The sequence below is a fragment of the Lytechinus pictus genome, chromosome 2 (assembly GCF_037042905.1).
Source record: "Lytechinus pictus isolate F3 Inbred chromosome 2, Lp3.0, whole genome shotgun sequence".
Lineage (NCBI taxonomy): Eukaryota > Metazoa > Echinodermata > Echinoidea > Temnopleuroida > Toxopneustidae > Lytechinus > Lytechinus pictus.
The window spans coordinates 5550277-5571385 of record NC_087246.1 but is presented as its reverse complement, the minus strand read 5'-3'; the positions used below and the strand labels follow the sequence as shown (position 1 = coordinate 5571385).

At 35.1% G+C, this 21109-nt stretch overlaps 1 protein-coding gene across 1 annotated transcript; it reads left to right on the top strand.

The window, feature by feature from the left end:
• The first annotated feature begins 763 nt into the window (after positions 1 to 763).
• Positions 764 to 20105, top strand: LOC135156226 (CST complex subunit STN1-like). Its single transcript, XM_064107972.1, has 8 exons — positions 764 to 857; positions 1487 to 1573; positions 5963 to 6118; positions 8315 to 8463; positions 8990 to 9130; positions 10781 to 10900; positions 13635 to 13707; positions 17380 to 20105. The coding sequence occupies exons 1-8, from the start codon at positions 806 to 808 to the stop codon at positions 17538 to 17540; spliced, it is 939 nt and encodes a 312-aa protein (XP_063964042.1). The 5' UTR covers positions 764 to 805; the 3' UTR covers positions 17541 to 20105.
• The last annotated feature ends 1004 nt before the right edge of the window (positions 20106 to 21109 follow it).

Genomic DNA, 21109 nt, shown 5'->3' with positions numbered 1-21109 from the left:
AAAAGGGAAGAGGAATATAAAGGGAGCATGGCTGTATGCAGGGGGGAGGGAGGCAGTTACCTGCCCCCATAAATTTTGAAAACTCTCCCTGTAGAAATGAAAAAGAACCCCTATCACAAGCTCAGTCACTTTGCTCACTCTCTTTCGAGTTTCTTCAAAAGTTTGTACAGGTGTATGCATCTTGCCCTGGATAAAAATTCTGTGCATGGCCATGAAAAGAAGGAAGAAGAAAGAAGATAATCTTAAAGAGTGGTAGTGGCCATGTACATGTAACTATGTGATACCCCTGTTATTGAATTAAATTGAAGTTGTCTCCCCCTCAAACACTCTAGCGCTGCCCCTTTAAGTATTTGAATTGAGGAATGTGCATGGACTTACCTCCCAAAATTTTGAGCAATTAAGATAAACAGTTTAATGGATATTCTTTTTGATTTCTTATATCCACATTGGTCTTAAAGCTTGAGTTGACAGCACTTTATTTTTTATATGCTTTGAACACTATCCTTGACACAAAATATTAAATAACCCACTAATTGATATATTTTGTAATTGATACAGGAATAGATGTACAGGCCTACGGTATGTGTAAACTAAAGCCTTTAAAATGACATTTGGACATAGAACTTGGATGAATTCCAGTCAAAGCAATGTGTGCTTAGAACCAGAAAGCCATACTGCTTTCCAATGCCTCTTTTGCTGTCAACATAAAGCACTAAATATATTTCCTTGTTCTCTGTGTTTCCTTATGTTTTTACAAGCAGATGCATTTGCTTACAAGAACCATCCTATCTACAGAGTTGACGTGATGGGAATTGTCGTCAGCATTGCAGAGAGAGAACGATTCTTCAATTATGCTGGTATATTTAAAACTTTTTGAAGTATAGTGACAAGTTCTTTAGCAATTCAAAGAATTATGTTTTAACATTTCTTGGGGATAAAAGAATAGCAAGATAAAAATGAAAAGAACAAAATATTGAGAGTGGAATTGAGAGAGTACAAGTGGAAAAATATTGAAATGGTAGAAAGAGAGTGTGACACTGATAAAGAAAGAGAGTGAGAGGTACATTTAGATGGAAAGAGAAAAAAATGAGAGAAAGAAAGAAAAATATGAGGCAGATGTAGAAAGGTTTCAACGATCCCAGCATAAGTGTAAAAATTGATTTTTTTTTTTCACACTTGGACCTAACCCTGGCATGTCCGTGGTCAACAAAATGTTCTTGTTTGTTCTATGTAGTTTTCAATGTGGTTTAAAACTCCTAATCATGTTTCTATGTTCATATACTTAGACACAAAAATTGTCATATATTTTTTTTTATCAAGATTCTTCTTAATATGATTTGTCACTTAATGAAGAAACTTCTTACCCCAAAACAAAATTATGCACAAAAGCAGTGATGGTGTTGTCTATCCATACATTCATAATAATGTGATGTTTCCATACTTGTCTAGTGCTTTGTTGATTAATTATTTTTATTTTAATATTCAGTTGATGATGGAACAGGAGTTATACAGTGTTGCTGTTGGAAACCTAAGCGAGATGAAAGATCACATAATATTCATCAAACATCCATTGGTAAGGGAGATATTTTCACAAAGATATACTCTACCACAGTTTATTTCTGCCTACTGCTGAATAATAATAATCTTACCTCCCTTCATAGTATTTTTTTGCTGTCTTTTTCTTAATTCTTTCTTTTTCTCTCCTTTCTTTTCCCCTCCTCCTCCACTTCCTCCTCCCTCCGTCGTTTTGTTCTACTTCTACGTCTAATGTTGTGCATTTCTTTAATACTGTTTATGTATTGAAGAGATATTAACTAAGTGTGTTTGTATGGGCTCTTATAGAACATCATATTGAATTACAGTAATTAGACATTTCAAAATTCATTTTTGCTAGTCAAACTATGTATGGTATCCATAATATACTACTCATTACTTGAAATTCAATGTGTCTATTTATCTTGACTGAGCTCATTACATTTCAGTGATCCTAATGAGATTTATGTCTTTCTATTGGGGAATTTCATTTTGCTGCACTAATCGATCAGGATATGTTTCTTTCATATCCTTCTACCTGTGTGCTTTACATAGCCACATCCTACTTTCACTGTCAATCTCTTTTGAGGTCTTGTATATGTGGCCAATTAATCCTTTATTCTAGATTTATAGATTTCCCATCAATTATTTCTTCTTTTTTTACTAAGAATATGATAACACAGCTATATGGTTTAATCAATATATTTATTGCATGTTTTAAGAACAACTTGTTTTGTGAAACTTGATTAAAAGTTTATTGGCAAGAAAACCATTATTAGCTCAGTAACTTTAAAGAGGATCATTGCCAGATGAAAATACTGTAGTGCCATCAGCAAATAGCATGAAAGATGAAATATAACACATGACAAGTCAATGATGTATGATAAAAAAATATATATATTTTTTCCCTTTTTCCCCTCCACAGGGTTCTTTATTAAAAAAACAAACTCATTACACTGTATAAACATTTACATTTTTTCATACAAACAGTCAATAAACATGTTATATACATAATTCCTAATACATAGACATATAGTCAAACTGACTTAGTATATAATCAATAAGTTGTCATAGTCAAAGCAAATTTGGCAAGAAAACTAAGAGATCTGATACAAATATCTAAGGCAAAAAGAAGCTGCTGAAAACTGCTTATCTAATAAAAGAGAGCCAATGGAGTAAATTAGAAAGTCAAAAGGGGCCTAAGCTTTCGATCCTAGCAGAATCTTCGTCGAAGAAATAAACATTAGTAATAATTATGTTTGTTAACGTGACAGTTTGCCAGCTTGTTCAAAAAAGTTTCTGAAATGAAACCATTTCTTTCTGAACTTATTTGCTCTGAAATTTGTTTTATATATATATTTTTCCATTTCATAATATAGTTTTAAAGTGGACATTATCATAAAAAACACTTAAATTGATATCACTAAATTCAGAACTACTATTGCCAGTGCATAAATATTGTTTTACATTCAATAAATAACTTTTTAATAGTAAAAGATGAGTTCCTCTTATTCCATAATAATATAATTAATTAAATAAATTATTAAAATCAATCAATCAAGTGTTTTTGGTAGATCTAAAAACACAATTAAATATCTGTTGCAATTAAAAGCGTGTGCTATCTTATCAGCATAATGCAAATGTTCATGGCAAGTACTATGATTTTTTTAAGAACTTGATATTTTTCTCAATAAAAATGATAAACTTATTACATATTTCTCAAACATCTTGCTATAAAATAGTCACTTTTTATGACATAATGGAAAATGCCATGTTCTATTTCTAAATAATTGATATTGCACAAATGAGTCAATACAATGTGAATTTGTTTCTTCAAAGATTTCTGATAATAATAATAATGATAATAAAGATAATAATGATAGTAATAATAACGGTATATTTACCCAGGGTAACCACTTCAGTTCTGAAAACAATTCTCCCAGTGGGCCCTGCTATCATTATTACCCTGGCTGTAGCTGGGCTGCCTAGGCGCTCAAGCATTTTAGATATTTCTTCCTATTGGGTACCCATGATAAAGTAAGATGAATCTTATCATGTCCATGACCTTTGTTTATATCATAATTTTATATCATAATTTTTGTTAATGTTGCTTTCCTTGGCAGGTTGTAAAAGCTATGAATTCTTAAAGAGACCAATTTTAATCACAAAGTAAATTTTGTGTGATATTACTAAATTGTTATTGATATTTTCATTAAATTTCATACCTATACAAGTGAAATATTCATTAAACTCTTTCAAAATATTTTGTTCATTAGTAATTATGTTTCCATTTATTTCCAAAGCTCTTATGAACATTGTCTTTCTGTTCTTATTTGAATTTGGCTTAATGATCCACATTCCCATCATGTTTCCTTCCAATGCATCAAATCTCATGTGATAATATGCGCTTTTCTGGGTAGTAAAATTGCATTGTGTATATATATAATGCGAGGTAGGATGGTTCAATCAACACGGCTACTGCCAGTTTCATGCTTTGAGAAGCAATCATGAGGCCGTCGATGAAGAAACAGAGAATAACGTTGCATTTTAAAGCTTGCAATTAAAACAGTTACTACCAGGGATACCACGGGTCAGCTTGGAATCGGTTATACATTTACATATACATCGGTTGTACATTTGGAAATCGGGAAATCGATTATAAGACATTTCAATTACAGCCATTTTAATTGATTACAAGACATATTAATCAAAGTGTAGAACGGGGGACCGTTTCATCAACATTTCTGTCGACAAGTTGTCAGATCTGACATCTTTCCTTGATCCTGATGGGCCGAAAGGCACTGTTACTATGGTAACTGTCGGATAAAATGGGACTTAATTGTCGGATAAAACGTCCGACAAGTCCTCTCATGAAACGCTCCCCAGGCGTTCAAATTAAAGTGTAGGACAGTATAAATACATGTAAATTATCGATGACAAAACAAGGAAAATAATAAAAATAAAAATGACAAAAATACCAGAAAAATGACAAATAGCGGTAGGATTTAAGACTGGACATAGCATGTGCAGACTCAGAAACAAGCTTAATCTATCTTTTTGGGCGGGTGTTGTGGTATTTTAGCTCGTATTTGTTTGTATGCCTGCAAGTAGAGACCAGCTCGGATCTCTTGTTGAGTGACTTGGTGGGGTCTGCACATGCAATGCACAGCTTTTCAGTGAGACAAAGTTGGCATTTCTTGGATTGACTGCTGTATGGATGTGCCTGCTTCATAATGCTCCAGTTGATGGCATAGTTGGTTTTGCTGTCCTTAAGGTCCCAGATGTATTTGGATAGTTGGGTGGCATTGGCGTTTTCAAAGACCACTTTAAGCAGCTTGTCATTTAGATTACTGTAATAGTTTGCTCTATATGATGCCCGATTCCCAAATTAACAAATCACAAGTAATTTAGAACTCTGAAGCATGGCTAGTTACCCGTACTAAAAAAACATTCCCACATCACACCTGTCTACATTGGTTCCCAGTCCAGTCGCATCTAATTTTTAAAGTACTGCTTTTAACTTATCAGTGTCTCCATGCAATGGCTCCAAAATATCTTATTGAATGTTTAGTTCAGTATGTACCCTCTCACAATCTTAGATCAGCTCAGAATCATCTTTTAAATTGTTCTAATGTTCAGACCAAGTATTATGGAGAACGATCATTTGCCCATGCTGCCACTTCACTTTGGAATACCTCCCCATCATATGTAAAGAACTCTTCTACACCCAAGTTTTAATCCACTTTGAAAACATACTTATTTAAAAATACTTTTAAATGAGTTAGTGCGTTTGCCAGCAAATTTATCTGTTTTTTGCCCTTTTTGTCTTCTTCAAAATGCATAGGGATGCATTTGGCAGTGATATGCACTATATAAGCATGTTTGGTATTATCATTATTATTCACTGTTGGCCTCTGACACTTTCTAAACCTCTCCCCGATTAGTCCTTACGAGATCATCAGCAGCGTTTCGTTTGCCCCTTGTCATATACTCATTACAAAAGTCCAGAAGAGACTATGAACCCCAACGATGTGTTACCCACAAAGATAAGAATTGAGAGGAGTTTAATGTGGAAATAAGAATCTCAGCAGCCCTAGAACACAAAATCCATGGATCTCAAGAGCTCAAATCAAACTGTCCATTCATAACCAGAGCATGATAAATTAAAAAGAGAAAATGTAATTAATATAATGAAATCAACATTCCTATATTGAATGGTTATAATGATTGCGAGACTGCCAGAGTTGTTTCACTTGTATACCATTGATTTAAATATTCACATATGAATGTTTATTTCTGGGAATAATTTTCTTTTAAATTCATTTAAAAATACACTTGCGTTCAGCATGATTCCTCTATCGGTGATATTTGTTATTCATTTAAACTTATGATTTCTTTTGACTTTTTTATTCTGGTCGTATTTTTGCAGGAGATGCAGAAGGTGAGCTTGCTGCATCCCTTTTTAAGAGAATGGAAGATTCCACTCAAGAAGTGCTAACATCATATGAGCTGGGTGATCTCATTCATGTTAGGGGAAGGCTGAAATTATTCAGAGGGAACATCGAGGTGTCTGCATCCTATTTCAGTAAATATGTCATTACAATTTATAAATATATAAATCATGATGATAATTATGATGATGATGATGATAATGGTGCCCCTAATTATCAATTCATATCTTTTATTTCAGTGGTTTTAATCAGTGAATGAATTATATGATTTGTAGTTTATATCTATATTTTTCTGTTATGATAACTTTAACATTTTTGTCATTTACATGTTATCATTTATGCAAAATATTCGTTTAATTATGTTACTAAGCATTGTCTAGATGATGACTCAGACTTTGATATTAGTAATGATGATGATGATAATAATGATGATAACAATAATAATAATGATAATGATAATAATTATAACAATAGCAATAATAATAACGATAGTGATAATAATAATAATAAGGCATTTATGAGGCACGGATAAGCTGGGTGCCTATTCGGTTACTCATTTATTACTAATAATAATAATAATACAAAACATTTATAGGGCGCTTAATACGGGCGTTTCTAAGCGCACTGTGTTCTGAATTTAACTTTACATGGGGGAAAAATATTAAATGGGCATATTAACACAAGGTGTGACAAAAAAAATCATGAAAAAAAAAATACTAACAGATTAAAACTGGTGTGCACCTCCAATGACCGACCCACAACTGGGATTCATTGATTGAAAAGGTATGTTTTGAGCAGGGCCTTAAACTGACTGACGGACTTGGCACTATGCATGTAAGAGGGTAGCTTGTTCCAAAGAGAAGGGGCAATAGAAGAAAAAGCACGGTCACCATATTTTGTAGAAGTGCGAGGTCCAGGAGTTAACTGCAATGTAAATGATGAACGGAGGGGTCTTGAGGAGGTGCTAGAACGTAAAGAAATGAGATCTGTGAGATATTTGGGGGATTGACCATTCAGAATTTTGTAGGTAAGGAGGAGGACTTTGAAAGATATACGATGATGTATGGGAAGCCAGTGGAGAGAACGCAGGATTGGGGTAATATGCTCAGATTTCCTACAAAGAGAGACCAGTCTAGCAGCAGAGTTTTGAACCCGTTGAAGTGGAAGTAGGTATGTACGAGGGAGGTTAGAAAATATTGCGTTACAATAATCTAGGTGACAGGAAACAAATGCATGTGTTAGTTTGGCAGTTGTGGGTCGGTCAAGTAGTTTCCTAATCTTCCCAATTTTGAAAATACCGTATGACGCAGACCTGCAAATATGCTTGATATGATGTTGAAGAGTAAGTTTATTGTCGATCATCACACCGAGGTCGCGTACCCACTCACTACCCTTCAGAGAAACAGTATCAGAAAATAAATCAGGGAATGGAGTGGTATTTCTGAACTTTGATGATATGTGGATAAATTCAGATTTCCGTTCATTAAGGCAGAGTCTGTTTTTACGAGACCAGACCTTAATGTCCTCAATACAGCTTTGAAGCTTTTGAGCTGCTTCAACCTTGCCGTCAGGTTTAAGTGTTACATAAATTTGTGTATCGTCTGCATACATCACATGCTGAACACCTTGGTGAGATTGTATAAGATTTGAAAGTGGACTGGTATAGAGAATGAAAAGGAGTGGGCCGACGACGGAACCCTGTGGAACTCCGTAAGTTAGAGGGAATGATTTAGAAAGTGTATCATTAATTATTACTTGTTGGGAACGACCATGAAGGTATGAGCGGATCCATTGTAGGACAGTTCCAGTGATGGAGAATTCATTCTCAAGACGATCGAGTAACAGGTTGTGATCAATAGTGTCAAAAGCAGCTGTATAGTCCAGAAGGACTAACGCTACTTCATCGCCCTTATCCACAGCAAGTAGAAAATCGTTGAAAAGTTTAACCAACGCAGTCTCTGTCGAATGATGGTTCCTATAAGAAGACTGAGGCACAGGAAGCAAGCCAGATCCCTCAAGATGAACTCTGAGCTGTGACGACACTATTCTCTCCAGAACCTTACCCAAAAAAGGAAGGTTTGCGATGGGCCGGTAATTATTAAGTGAATTTGGGTCGAGTGCAGGCTTCTTGAGGAGAGGAAGGAGTAGAGATGACTTGAACGGTTCGGGGAAGAGACCGGAGGACAAAGAAAGGTTGAACATCTTAGTGATGAGTGGAAGAATATCGTGAAGCTTTAGCTCCAATTGCTAAAGGTTCTTTGTGCGTTAAAGGAATTAAAGTAAATGAAGTAAGTAGTACAGAGATACAATCATCTTTTCAAAATTCCTAGGGAAAATTCAAGACCCTAGCTACCAGACGGAGATGAAAAGAATGGAGGAGATACCTATTCTTTACCAGTCTGTGTATGATCTTCCATTTGTCTCAGAAGGTGGTCCCAGCGTCTGTGCATTAGAGGATAAGACTGCTCTCAAAAGAGAGGTGAGTAATCGTCTAGGAATCCAGTGATGGTAATTTCATTGGATTCCTTGATAGATTGAGCATCTTTTTGATAAAGTGTAATGCTATAAGGGGGGGGGGGGGCACACACCTATTCAGTATCTTATATATGAAAAATCATGATTGACATGAAAGTATGCAGTTTCCCCTGTGACATAGTGTATCACTTGCTGGATTACTTTGATATCATTAAAGTAAAAAAGTGCTTTCCCGAAATAATTTCAGGTAATGAAGTAAGGTTCCGCCCATCACATCCACTAAATGGATGTGGCAGTAATAAATTAATGCGGTTTTAATAAGGAGTTTTAAAAAAGAGGTCATAATGTACCAGTTTGCTTGTGACTTCCCACTCAGTGAAGGATGCTAAGGGGGGTGCCCCTGAGAATAACCCTCAAATCAATAAGAAATGACAGTCAAATGAGGTTGGAAATAAACTACATTAAGTTTCTCGGAAAGGAAAACTAACTTGTTATTGTATTTACCTCTCTTTGTGGTTATTTATTCAAAGGTTCAGCTGATTGGGGAAGTGCATATAAAGTTGCTGAAGCTCCTGCAGGAAAAGATCATTCAGAACTTTTATCTTCATGAGCTTGAAACAGTGGCTGAACTGTTAGAGATAGCATCATTACCTTGCCATGAATATCAAGAGGTGGGCATATAAAACAATCAATTGATTATCTAACTTCTGCTTCTGCTTTTACAAAATGTTTCACCACTTTGTGGTGAAGCATATTTTTAGTTTTGGTAAATACCCCCCAAAGTACCTGTCACCATTCAATTTATAATTACTAGATTTGTATGGCCTCAACAGTTATGACGTGGAGGAGTATAATTGTATAATATTGACTGGCCTTGAGGGGAACATCAAATCTATTGCCAGCAAAAGAATCATATTGGCCCGAGTCTTTAGACAAGGGCAATATGGTTCTTTTAAGGGCAACATATTTGATGTTCCCCGAAAGAAGAGCCAGTCAATATTTTTATAATCATCCAAATCAGATTTCTATTGTGTCATGTTGATATTAGGGTCTAGACTCAGCACTTTACCATTATGACATACTTGTAAGCGTCCGGATCCAACGTTGTCTTTATTATGACGTATATTGTTGGTGCGCGGATCATTAAAAAGCGTATCTCATGCATTATTTTGACACGCAATGTCAAATGCCCAGATGTGAGACCAGGGAAAATACAAAGGTACATTATATTTTGCGTCATCTCTGCATGCAAAGTCAATATGAACTGAGAGACTGAGCAAAATACAAACAACATACATGTACTTTTCCCTTCCCGATATTCAGAAAATCTAGGGCAATACAGTTTTGTAAATGACCAGCTCAGATGTCCTATACGGGTGATAATAAAGCAATATAGACTGGCCTCGGGGCAATACGACATATATCGCCCAAACTAGGTATATATTTATTTAACAGTATCCAACGTTGTCTCAACTTGATTAACAATAACATTGTGACGTAGCACTGTGCGGTTCAATTAAGCTTACAAAAATGTGTAGAATACGCGGATGTTAGCTCTCTGCCTTATTGCCCGCTACATTTCCACGCATTTTCTCATAGACTTTCCTGAGCGTGCAATAAATTTGTCTGTGGTTAAACAAGTGAAAACTTATTGACCGACCACTTGATCACAGTCTGAAAGCAGGCAACAATGTATTAAAGTTGCCCTGCTCAGATGTCTGATACAGTTATAGACATTATTGACCCGGTTTATTTCCAATTCGTCTAATGCCAATTCATCCAATTGCCAACTCGTCTACTATTATTTGGTCCACCATCAGTTCGTCCACTCACCACATGGTCTTCTTTCATTTAGTCTAATGCCATTCCGTCTAATAACCAGTTGGTCCAATAGTCAGATTAATCCATATACCATTTGGTCTAATTGGACTAAGTGTTAAATTGTGCAAAATGAATTAAAATGAAATGGATATTGGACCAACTGGTTGTGAGACGAAATGGTCATAGACGAAATGGTGATCAGACGAAGTGATGATTGGACCAAATGGTTGTTAGAAGAAATGTTGATGGACGGAATGGCATTAGGCTAAATGAAAATAGAACATGTGGTGAGTAGACGAGTTGGCAGTAGACAAATTGGCAATTTATCATTAACCCTACACCAAAGCTAAATACAAGGATGAATTGGAGAAAAATTAAATGTTAATTTTAACTGACATAAATATTGAATAAAAATTGAGTGAGGATTGAGCTGCTAATGTCATTATAAATACAGTGATAGAATGTAGCTAAATTCAGATATGGGATTATTGAATTTGTAGGATGCAGATAGACCACATCAACGAGGCAGACAGATAAAGAATGTCTTCAAGAATGTTACTGAGAAGCTGGAGAATGATGGGATGGTTTTCAGGAGTAGCACAGAACATGGACTTTATCAGGTACTGTAATATTCTAATTCAGGCACTGGAGAAGCAGCATGATAGGCGCCCATTTATTGTTATTATCAAAAGGTCACCCTGGCAATAAGTTTGTAAGCAGGAAAAATAGGGAAATTATTGGTGAAGATTTGATGAAAATCTGTCAAAGGATAATGATTTATGAATTCATGAAAGTGATTTTATTTGTGTGGTTGATATATCATTAGACGCATCATTTCATCCTCTTTCCTATAAGAAAAGTAGTTTAGTCCTTGTGAATATACAGTTAAAATCAGAATTCATGTACATGTATATGAAGCTGCTCGCAAAGTTATCATCAATTAAAAACTTTGAAAATTAATTATTTTCTAAGTCTTTGATGGATTTTCATCAAATATTCACCATCTCTTTTCTGTAACTTTTCTGCTTTTATTAAAACCAATATATGGCCAGGGTGAACTTCCCCTTTAAGAAGTTGGTAACCTCTATCACATGAATGAAGTCAAATCATTAACAAATATGTTTTTAAATAATTATTTCAATAGAAATGGATGAAATAAAGACCTCTTAAGGCTTTCTTGATCATTTACATACTGTTAATGATGCAAATCATTATGTTACGAAGGCTAACCCTAAACCAATATGGGGGACTTAGTATAACCCCTCCCTCCCCCTTCAGCGCACAAAAGTTGTGATTCCTGTCCAACTGCCATATGCCGTAATATGCTACATGTTTTTGCCAACTCTTTGGGGGGGCTTCCACATCTTTTGGAACCAAGTTTATTAAAACTTACCAAGGATTGTTGGGTCACAGTGCATTTTCTACTCATATGTTGGCTTACATGTAGAAAAAAATGCTACAACAATGAACAATACTTGTTGACATAGACACTTCACATCCTAATCCATCATTATTGCTGATATTAATTTGATCAACAGTTTATTCTAGAACACAATTTTCACAAAAACAGTACAATTTTAGAAGACGATCAACAATACATAAGAAATCAAATACAGAACATATAAGAAATGGAATTCATATTAAATGCATGAAAAATTGACAATATAATGATCTCAACTTCTTTGTACTGGTAATCTATGATTTAGAAATGTTGGTAGGTTAATACAGGGAGGTGTTAGGAAGGATAGGAAACTCAAGCACAATACATTCACAAATCTATAGGAATACAAAATCATCCCAATCATTGACAAATCATTCCACGGGGATTTTGATATTCCATGTGGCGTGCAGATGATAACCCTACTGGGCTGACTGGCTGGCTGCTGCAGAAGCAAAATATCAGTAATTACTCTTTTTGTCTCTACAAACATTGTTTTGAGGAAACCCTTGTGATAATTTCATGCCAACTTAATATGAAAGAATCATCATGAAAAAAAGACATATACCAATATATAACTACTTACAAAATTGACTAATTTCAGCATTTTCTGACAATTTGCGCTATTTTAGAGCTCACTTATTATGAAAGATGTACATAATAATGAACATGTTTTGTATAATAATTTATGTGTGTTGTTGCATAGATCTGAAATAATAAACTTTTAATATTACTCAAATTATGGTTATTTTTGTTCGCTGATAGTGATACCTGATATGCCCACAAAATGTACTTATGCATCATTAAGAACTAGACAAGCAAAATTAGAATCTGACTTTATCTTGTTGCTCCGAGAAACTGACGCCAAATGAGTGAAATTGGCTGTCGGTAAAGCATCTGCCTGTCGAACCAAAGATCGTGGGTTTGAGTTCACCAGGGCGGATGACTGAAGCCAGTGCATTGTGTGTAAACGTCTCTCCCGTTCTATAGATGCAGGCTATGTTACAGTGGAAAACACTCTGTCTCTTGGATAGGACGTTAGATGGAGGCCCCGTGTAGAGAAGAGTCACTACCTTTGCACGTTAATAAGAGTAGGGGGAAACCCTGGTGTAGTGGTCCACCTGCACTCCCCCAATCACTTATATTGGGAGGAGAGACCTACGGGTCATAGTGATTTAGGTCGCTTTTTGCCTCCCAGGCACAGGTGATGCCAAACAAATAATAATAAATGAAAATGTCTGTATTGTTGAAACACCTGTTTAAAACAAATTATCTTGTTGTCAGCTCGTCATGTTGGGTTAGAGCAGACTGGTACTAAAAGTCTGGTCCCACTGGCCGATGGACACAAAACGTATTTATAACTGATGCAGCGGTCAAGCAAAATTCGAATTACCGATAGATATTTTATGTTGTATGTTATTGATGTTTTTGAGAACGGTATATAATTTCTTTGTCTTCTTCTTATTATCATTATTGTTCTTTTTTCTTCTTCTTTTCTTCTTCTGTTATCTTCTCCGTTGTCCTTTTCTTCTCCTCACTTTTACCTTCTTCCTTTTTTCTTCTCCTCCCCTCCTCTTCACCTTTCAATGATTCCTTTGTAATATTTATTTGATGCTTCTGTTTTTTCATATATATTGTTCGTCAAACACTGGTTTTAAAATGTCAATTGTATATTATGTTCCACACGGCCCCAATGGAAATCAGTCTGTGAACTGTTTGGGCTTTTTAACTGTGTATAAATAGAATAAGTCCTAATCCTATCCTATCTTATCCCTGTTTGTATGATAGTTTGATAAATAAAGATGAAAGTTTTTCTTTACACAATCAAGAAAATAAGATTAATTCTTCCTTGTACAGTATTTGAATGCCATATTGAGTTTAATATCCCTTCTACATGTCTCTCTCTCACTGTCAAGGCTGTGCCAGGAAACTTCAGGCTGAATGAAAGTATATTAGAGATACTGAGAGAAGATTGCCAACACCCGAAATGTAAGTCTCAATTTTCTGTTTTTCACTATACCGTACAGCCTTGACAATGTTTTTTTTTCTCTCTCTTTTTCTTTTTTTGAGGCAAAAGCTGAAGTCCCTATAAATTATTCTCATTGTTATTATCATTGGTGTTGTTCTTGTTTTTATTGTTTTTAATTTGATGTCTTATGCTGTTTTTTTTTTATCTGGTGATTTTTTTTTATTGTTTGTACCAACAGTTTTGGGCAATGGTATATCTTATTTATTTCATGGCTTTACCCCAAAACTCCAGGCTTGAAATGTTGAGTAGTCTACAGAGAAAATACATAGATTGTACAGATATGTGTTGGTTTATGTCAGCATATTAAATTCATACGTTTCTTTTTCCTCAAAGAAAGATTAAATCAATTTGAAACTAAAATATTTACTTTTTGTGTGTTTTACTGTGTATATCTTGTGACTACCTAAATACAATACACACATCAAAATTAGACATTTTTTCAGATTAAGTACATGTCTGAAGAGGATGAATGGCACATATTGAAAAATCCCTCAAAAATGTTCATCATTATCTTCTGTCAACCAATTTTTTTTTGTAAAGGCACTAGTGTGCAAAGTCTGGGTGCAAAGTTTAATTGGATTTCAAAAAGAAAACTTAGAAATGAAACTGGTCGGTGTTGTTACATTGAAATGAAAATAATGCCTCTTTATTTTCTTTCTTGTACAAACATTCCAGTACCTTGCAATGCAATGGTCTGCAGTAGACTTGCAACTGATATCAGTATTATGGAATGATTGTGTCTTAATATGAGATAGGTCTTAGCAGACCCAGTGATGAAAAGAAAAACTTGCTTTGTAAGATAATACACTTTTTTCCGATGGCAGTGGCATCGTCAACATCAAAATTTTAACCTAAGGTTAAGTTTTTGAAATGTCATCATAATTTAGAAAGTATATGGACCTAATTCATAAAACTTGAACATAAGAGTAATCAAGTATTTCTGAACATCCTTTCTGAGTTTCAGGTCACAGAACTAAGGTCAAAGGTTATTTAGGGTCAGTGAACTTAGACCATGGTGGGGGAATCAACATCAAAATCTGAAAGTAAGGTTAAGTTTTTGAAATGTCATCATAACTTATAGAAAGTTTATGATAATAAATAATAATAGTTACAGTTATGCAGTGCTTTTTATGTTGGTTTCTAAGCACTTTACATTAATTATTATTACCCCGGTCATAGGATCCATCACTTTTCTATACATAATGTGCACCATCTCCACTCCCTGGGGAGTATCCTGGCCAAGCAACTGTTTATAACAGGTTAATCTATCACATTGGCGTGTACAGATACCGGGTACCCATTTAATACCTGGGTGGAGAGTGACTAACGTAGATAAGTGGCAAAGGAAATTAGCACCGGGTGGGATTTGAACCCTGAACCCTTGGTGTAAGAGTCAAGTGACTGAACCACTACACAACAACACCTCCATGCACCTAGTTCATGAAACTTGGACATAAGGGTAATCAAGTATTACTGAATTTCAGGTCATATGGCCAAGGTCAAAAGTCATTTAGGGTCAATCAACTTAATCCATGTTGGGGGTATTTGTTGAATTGTCATAACTTTGGCCATGTTTATGCTTCCACTTTTCAGGCCAGAATCAGCGTTTCCAAACGTGATTAGTCCAAAACACGGTTGCTTCCATACTTTCATTTAAACGCTGTTTCAAAACGCTGATCGTAAACTCACAAAAAAGTGCATTTGTAAACGTCGTTTGACCAAAATCAGGCTTTCTGGGGAAGTATAAACAGAACCACGATCGTAAACGTGTTTAAATGACGTCATTTGGTACATGCCTCCGGTGAGATGAAAATCCGTGGGCAAATATAGTCGCATTGCTCCATGGTCGCATGTTACCTACACGGAATTACCTCTCATCTCCCTTGTTTTGCATGTGTAACTTAGTACTATTACTAGTATTACTCTTTCAATTTGACATGACGATGAACGTTGAGGGATTTACACAAAAAAATCTGGAACATGAGTTATAATGAGGAGACATCGCCAGATGCCCCAGTAGCATGAACAAATATATATTTTATTATTTTGTATACTTAATATTCTTAATTTTTTCTTACTATTATCCTCACCATGGTGGAAATGATATGGCTATATCAAGAAGCTCCATGCAAAGACTAAAATATCGGAAATTGTTTGATGTTTATATAACAGTTGACGTACCTTCCCCATAACAACACTCGGAAAAAAAAAACTTTCCAAAAAGGGCACGCCCAATTTGACCTCGCTTTCCTGTTTAACGAAAATTACGATGCGAAGCCAGCTGGAGATCGTGATTTCGCCTCTGAAAAGTTAAACATAAACAGCACTCCCAGAACCACGTTTACGATCGGCGTTTTGAATCGACGTTTGAAAACGCTGATTCTGTCCTCGCAATGGAAGCATAAACACACCCTTTGAAAGTTTATGGATCTAGTTCATGAAACTTGGACATAAGAGTAATCAGGATGCATGACCAAGGTTAAAGGTCATTTAGTGTTGATGAATTTAGATAAATGTTGGGAATGAAAGAAATTCTTAACCAAGGTCATTTTTTGTAAATGTCAAAACTCTTAAAGTATATGGATTCCGTTGAAACTTGGACTAAAAAGTAGGCCTAATCAAGTATGAGGGAATCCTGCATGAGTTTTAGGAGGTCATTTAAGGTCGATAAACTTTGGCCATATTGAGAGTATTTGTTGAATTGCCATCGAGTTTATGGATACAGTTCATGATATGGACATAGGGGTAATCAAATATAACTGATCATCTTGCACAAGTCTTAATAGGTCACATAATCAAGTTTAAATGGCATTTAGGGTCAGTGAACATAGTATATAATTATTCAGTACAAGTAGTTGGTCATTGAGCTAAGGCACAATACTTTGCATTTTGGATATATCAATTGTTTGGCAGTGACTAAAGAAACAAATAAGTCGTTTTCTTTACATGAATTAAAAAGATACGCAATAACACATTAAATCCTTCCTTTTTTGTACAACTTCCGGATTATTTAATTCCAATAATTTGATTTGTGTCTTTAGTATACAAAGGGCCATATAACACAGCATAAGTACATTTTTGGGGGTCGTATTTTGCACATTGTTAATATATCTAGCTTACAAAAAATATTTTGTTCAATTTTTAGACAATATCAATTATGAGCAAAGAATAAGGATACAAATTTGACAATGATTAGTGCAATCAACTCAATGCCCTTAGCTGATTTATTTTCAAGGAGGGAAAGAAAAGCATTCTAAAGATGAAAAGCACATCTGTGTTTTGTGAAAGCTTTGATTGGAACAGGCAACTGCCCTTCAGCTCTATCACATGTGGGCAGCCATGAATCTTACCTTTTCAACAATAAACAGAAAGATTGACAGATAGGTTTAAAACTGGAATAGATATAATAGCTCATAAATTTGATTCATATGGCACTCAAATTTCAGGAAAGAAAACTCAGACTGATTGAAAAATGTAAAATATAAAGTAAAATTCTGCAGTCAATGCACCTATATTTCTCCTTGATTTTCTTTTTTTTTCTTTTTATTTTGTAATACTTATTTCTTCTTTTTGAAAACATGAATGATTGTTACAAATAATTTGTATTTGTATGTGTATCATTTGAATGACAGTTGAAGGTGGATGTCATTACATGCATGTAACTGATAGACTACGTAATCACCCTGGCTATGAGAACATCGGCCCTGATGCAGTGAAGGAGGCCCTCTCTTGGTTGGAATCAAACAGTGAAGTCATCAGCACCACTTCAAAACATTACATGGCCATAACTTGAGAGAATCTAGCGCTTTTATTGTCTCATTTGGCATGGACCAGAAGAAGACAGTGAAGATAACATGGATAAAAGAAGGAGAGAAAGGGGTATTCTGAAGGATAGTTTAAAAGTAGGGCCATGGTTGAAATACCTGATAAATTATTGAAATCACTTTCTGGTGTTTAGCTAGTGAGTAGCAAGAAAAGGGCAATACTTGTGAAGATGAATAATAAACAAGCAGACAATTTTACTCTGCAGGATAAGACAAATCGCATATGAAATAAACATTAACGTCGTGAAGCAGTGGAGTGTTGTGGCCCAGTGGATCAGTCTCCGGACCTTGAAAACAGAGGTTGATAACAGAGGATTGTGGGTTCGGATCCCAGTCATAGGGTAATTACGTTCAACAAGAAATTTACCCACTTCGTGCTGCACTCAACCCGGGTAAGGTAAATGGGTACCAGCATGAAGTAATTCCTCAAAATGCTGTGAGCACTTGAATAGTTCGACTAGCTTAGCCGGGGTAATATAGGAGTGCCTTGAGCACCTAGCAAGGTGGATATGTGCACTATACAAATAACCTATATCATTTATATCAATATTATTGGCTGTGAGCACTAGCCAAAAGACCATGGATAACGCATGATTAGAAGCCTGCATGGTTTAGATTTGTGCACCCCCAGCTGACCATATACGAGAAGTTTGGTGAATCTTTACAAGTAGTGTCATCTATTATTATATACAGCCAGCTTGTAACCACAGAATGATGAAATAGACAACTGAAATATGCAATCAATACCTAGGTTTGGTTGGAGTTTGTATTTGTTATATAGGATGAAAGCGTATTTTCTGAATCAGTAAGTTGGGATGAACAGCAAGCCCCAACATTGCTTTTAGGGATGATATCACTCTTTGCTAGTAACTTAGCCCAAAGGTTCCATTAACACAAAGGTTTACAATTAATAGATTAATGTTGATGGCCGATCAAGATCCATTTTGCCTGCACATTTAGTTCAAATACTGAAGATGATCGAACCAGAATTATTCTTTATTTTTTATTTGCAACCCAGTGGGTCTCAGAAATGTGTTCATGATGGTGTACAGCATAAACGCAATTTTGCTATGTTTATTTTTCTTTGTAAAAGTACAGATTGGAATTGTATTTGAAGTCTTTCTCTCAATGAAAGAACAAAGGAAAAGGTACTTGAGAGCATATCAAAAACATCGCTTTTGTGGAATTCAGTACAATTAATGATGAAAGTTTTAATATGCAGTGATTTGATTTGTGGAAGTTATAATCGATTGCTGATTTTTCTTGAGAATTTGTCCATTAATTGTGTGAAGGCTTGACCTAAATTTCTGATTGGAAATAACAGGTTAGTAAGCTGGATAAGTTCAAACCAGCCTAAAAGTGTGGCCAGCCATAATTAAAACATGTGCTTAGAAACTATTTACATACAAATGTCAGTATTCTGTAAAGGATATAGGTAATGAAGGATTTAACAAATACAGTCTCCATTTTCTGAAATATTTGAGATATGTCACCTTGAAAATAATACTTTAAACTGTAACCATTATCACTATGCAAGACATGTACATTGTGTGATGCAAGGGTCATGAAGTGATTATATTCCTAACTTTAGTTAACTTTAAATTCTATTGTGGTGGCATTATTCTTTTCTTTTTCCCAATCATAGAATTTTAACACAACTTTTTGATGAGTCCATGTGTGAGATATGTTATGGCTTTCTAGGATGTTCTCTGAAGAATCAATCAAGTATGATATTTTACTTGGAAAGCGCCCTCCCGAGTTTTATCAACGGCATGGTAGTCCACACGGCGATGTGGCCTGTAATACAAGATGCATGGGGAAGTTTCAAATTGATGCCGAGGTTCAAGGGTCGAGCCCTGGTCACTTCTTTTTTGGATGGCGATATTAGAGTTTGGTCCCAGAAGTTTCTTTGTTTTTATAAAGTACCACTCTTAGCAAACACTCATTGTTTTCCAATTCAATGAGTAGTATAAAGTGGACCACTGAGTGCACTTCATCTTTAGAGCAATGCTGTTCAGTGTGCATAGTCCTAAAAACATAATTCAGCTACTTTGAAATAAATTTTGATTTTATTGTACTCTCAAGTGATTAGTTCATAATTGTTGATTTCATCATAATCTAAAAAACGGTTATACAATTTAAGTTTCCTTTTTCCTCACATTAATACAAATTAATTTGTGAAAGTTGGTAAAAGATATTTCAAACAAACAAGTTCCTGAAATTTTGTTGAAACATTAATTTGATATTTTGTTATTCATTGCTAAGTTTTCCTTTTAAATGCATTTCATGGGGTTTTACAATTATTTTTTCTCTCTGCAAAATATATTCCAGAGTTCATTATCTTATTGCCATGACTATTTTCCTCACATATACAAATAAATGGGGATGGAAGTTGGCAAAAAGGATTTCAAACGGGACAGCCTGAAATTTGTCATATATGAATTTATTTTGTATATTTTTAATTTGCTCTATCATTTTCATGCATTTTATTTGGGAGCTATTTGAATACAATTTTTCTCTTGACAGGAATTTAATACTTTGTTGCTAATTGTTATTTCCTTTGATTTATTAGATTTGGTATTAGTGTGTCTGTTTAGTAATGTTTTTGTCTCGCCTGCATAGCAGAGCGAGACTATAGGCGCCGCTTTTCCGACGGCGACGGCGACGGCGGCGGCGGCGTCAACATCAAATCTTAACCTAAGGTTAAGTTTTTGAAATGACATCATAACTTAGAAAATATATGGACCTAGTTCATGAAACTTGGACATAAGGTTAATCAAGTATTACTAAACATCCTGCCTGAGTTTCAGGTCACATGACCAAGGTCAAAGGTCATTTAGGGTCAATGAACTTAGACCATGTTGGGAAAATTATTTTCAAAATCTTAACCGAAGGTTAAGTTTTTGAAATGACATCATAACTTAGAAAGTATATGGACCTAGTTCATGAAACTTAAGCATAAGGTTAATCAAGTATAAGTGAACATCCTGCTCGAGATTCAGGTCACGTGACCAAGGTCAAAGGTCATTTAGGGTCAATGAACTTTGGTCAAGTTGGGGGTATTTGTTGAATTACTATCATAACTTTGAAAATGTATGGATCTAGTCCATGAAATTTAGACATAAGGTTAATCAAGTATTAGTAAACATCCTGCCTGAGTTTCAGGTCACATGACCAAGGTCAAAGGTCATTTAGGGTCAATGAACTTTGGCCAAGTTGGGGGTATTTGTTGAATTACCATCATAACTTTGAAAATTTATGGATTTAGTTCATGAAACTTGGACATTAGGTTAATCAAGTACCACTGAATATCCTGTGCGAGTTTCAGGTCACATGACCATGGTCAATGGTCATTTAAGGTCAATGAACTTTGGCCGTGTTGGGGGTATATGTTAAATTACTATCCTAACTCTGAAAGTTTATGGATCTAGTTCATAAAACTTGGACATAAGAGTAATCAAGTATCACTGAACATCCTGTACGAGTTTCAGGTCACATGACCATGGTCAAAGGTCATTAAAGGTCAATGAACTTTGGC

Bases quoted from the DNA above. Each gene is read 5' to 3' on its own strand.
- LOC135156226 (XM_064107972.1), top strand. From the start codon at position 806: ATGGGAATTGTCGTCAGCATTGCAGAGAGAGAACGATTCTTCAATTAT. The intron at 6,119-8,314 runs GTAAATATGTCA...CAAAATTCCTAG, and splicing joins GGTGTCTGCATCCTATTTCA to GGAAAATTCAAGACCCTAGC. The intron at 10,901-13,634 runs GTACTGTAATAT...CTCACTGTCAAG, and splicing joins CAGAACATGGACTTTATCAG to GCTGTGCCAGGAAACTTCAG.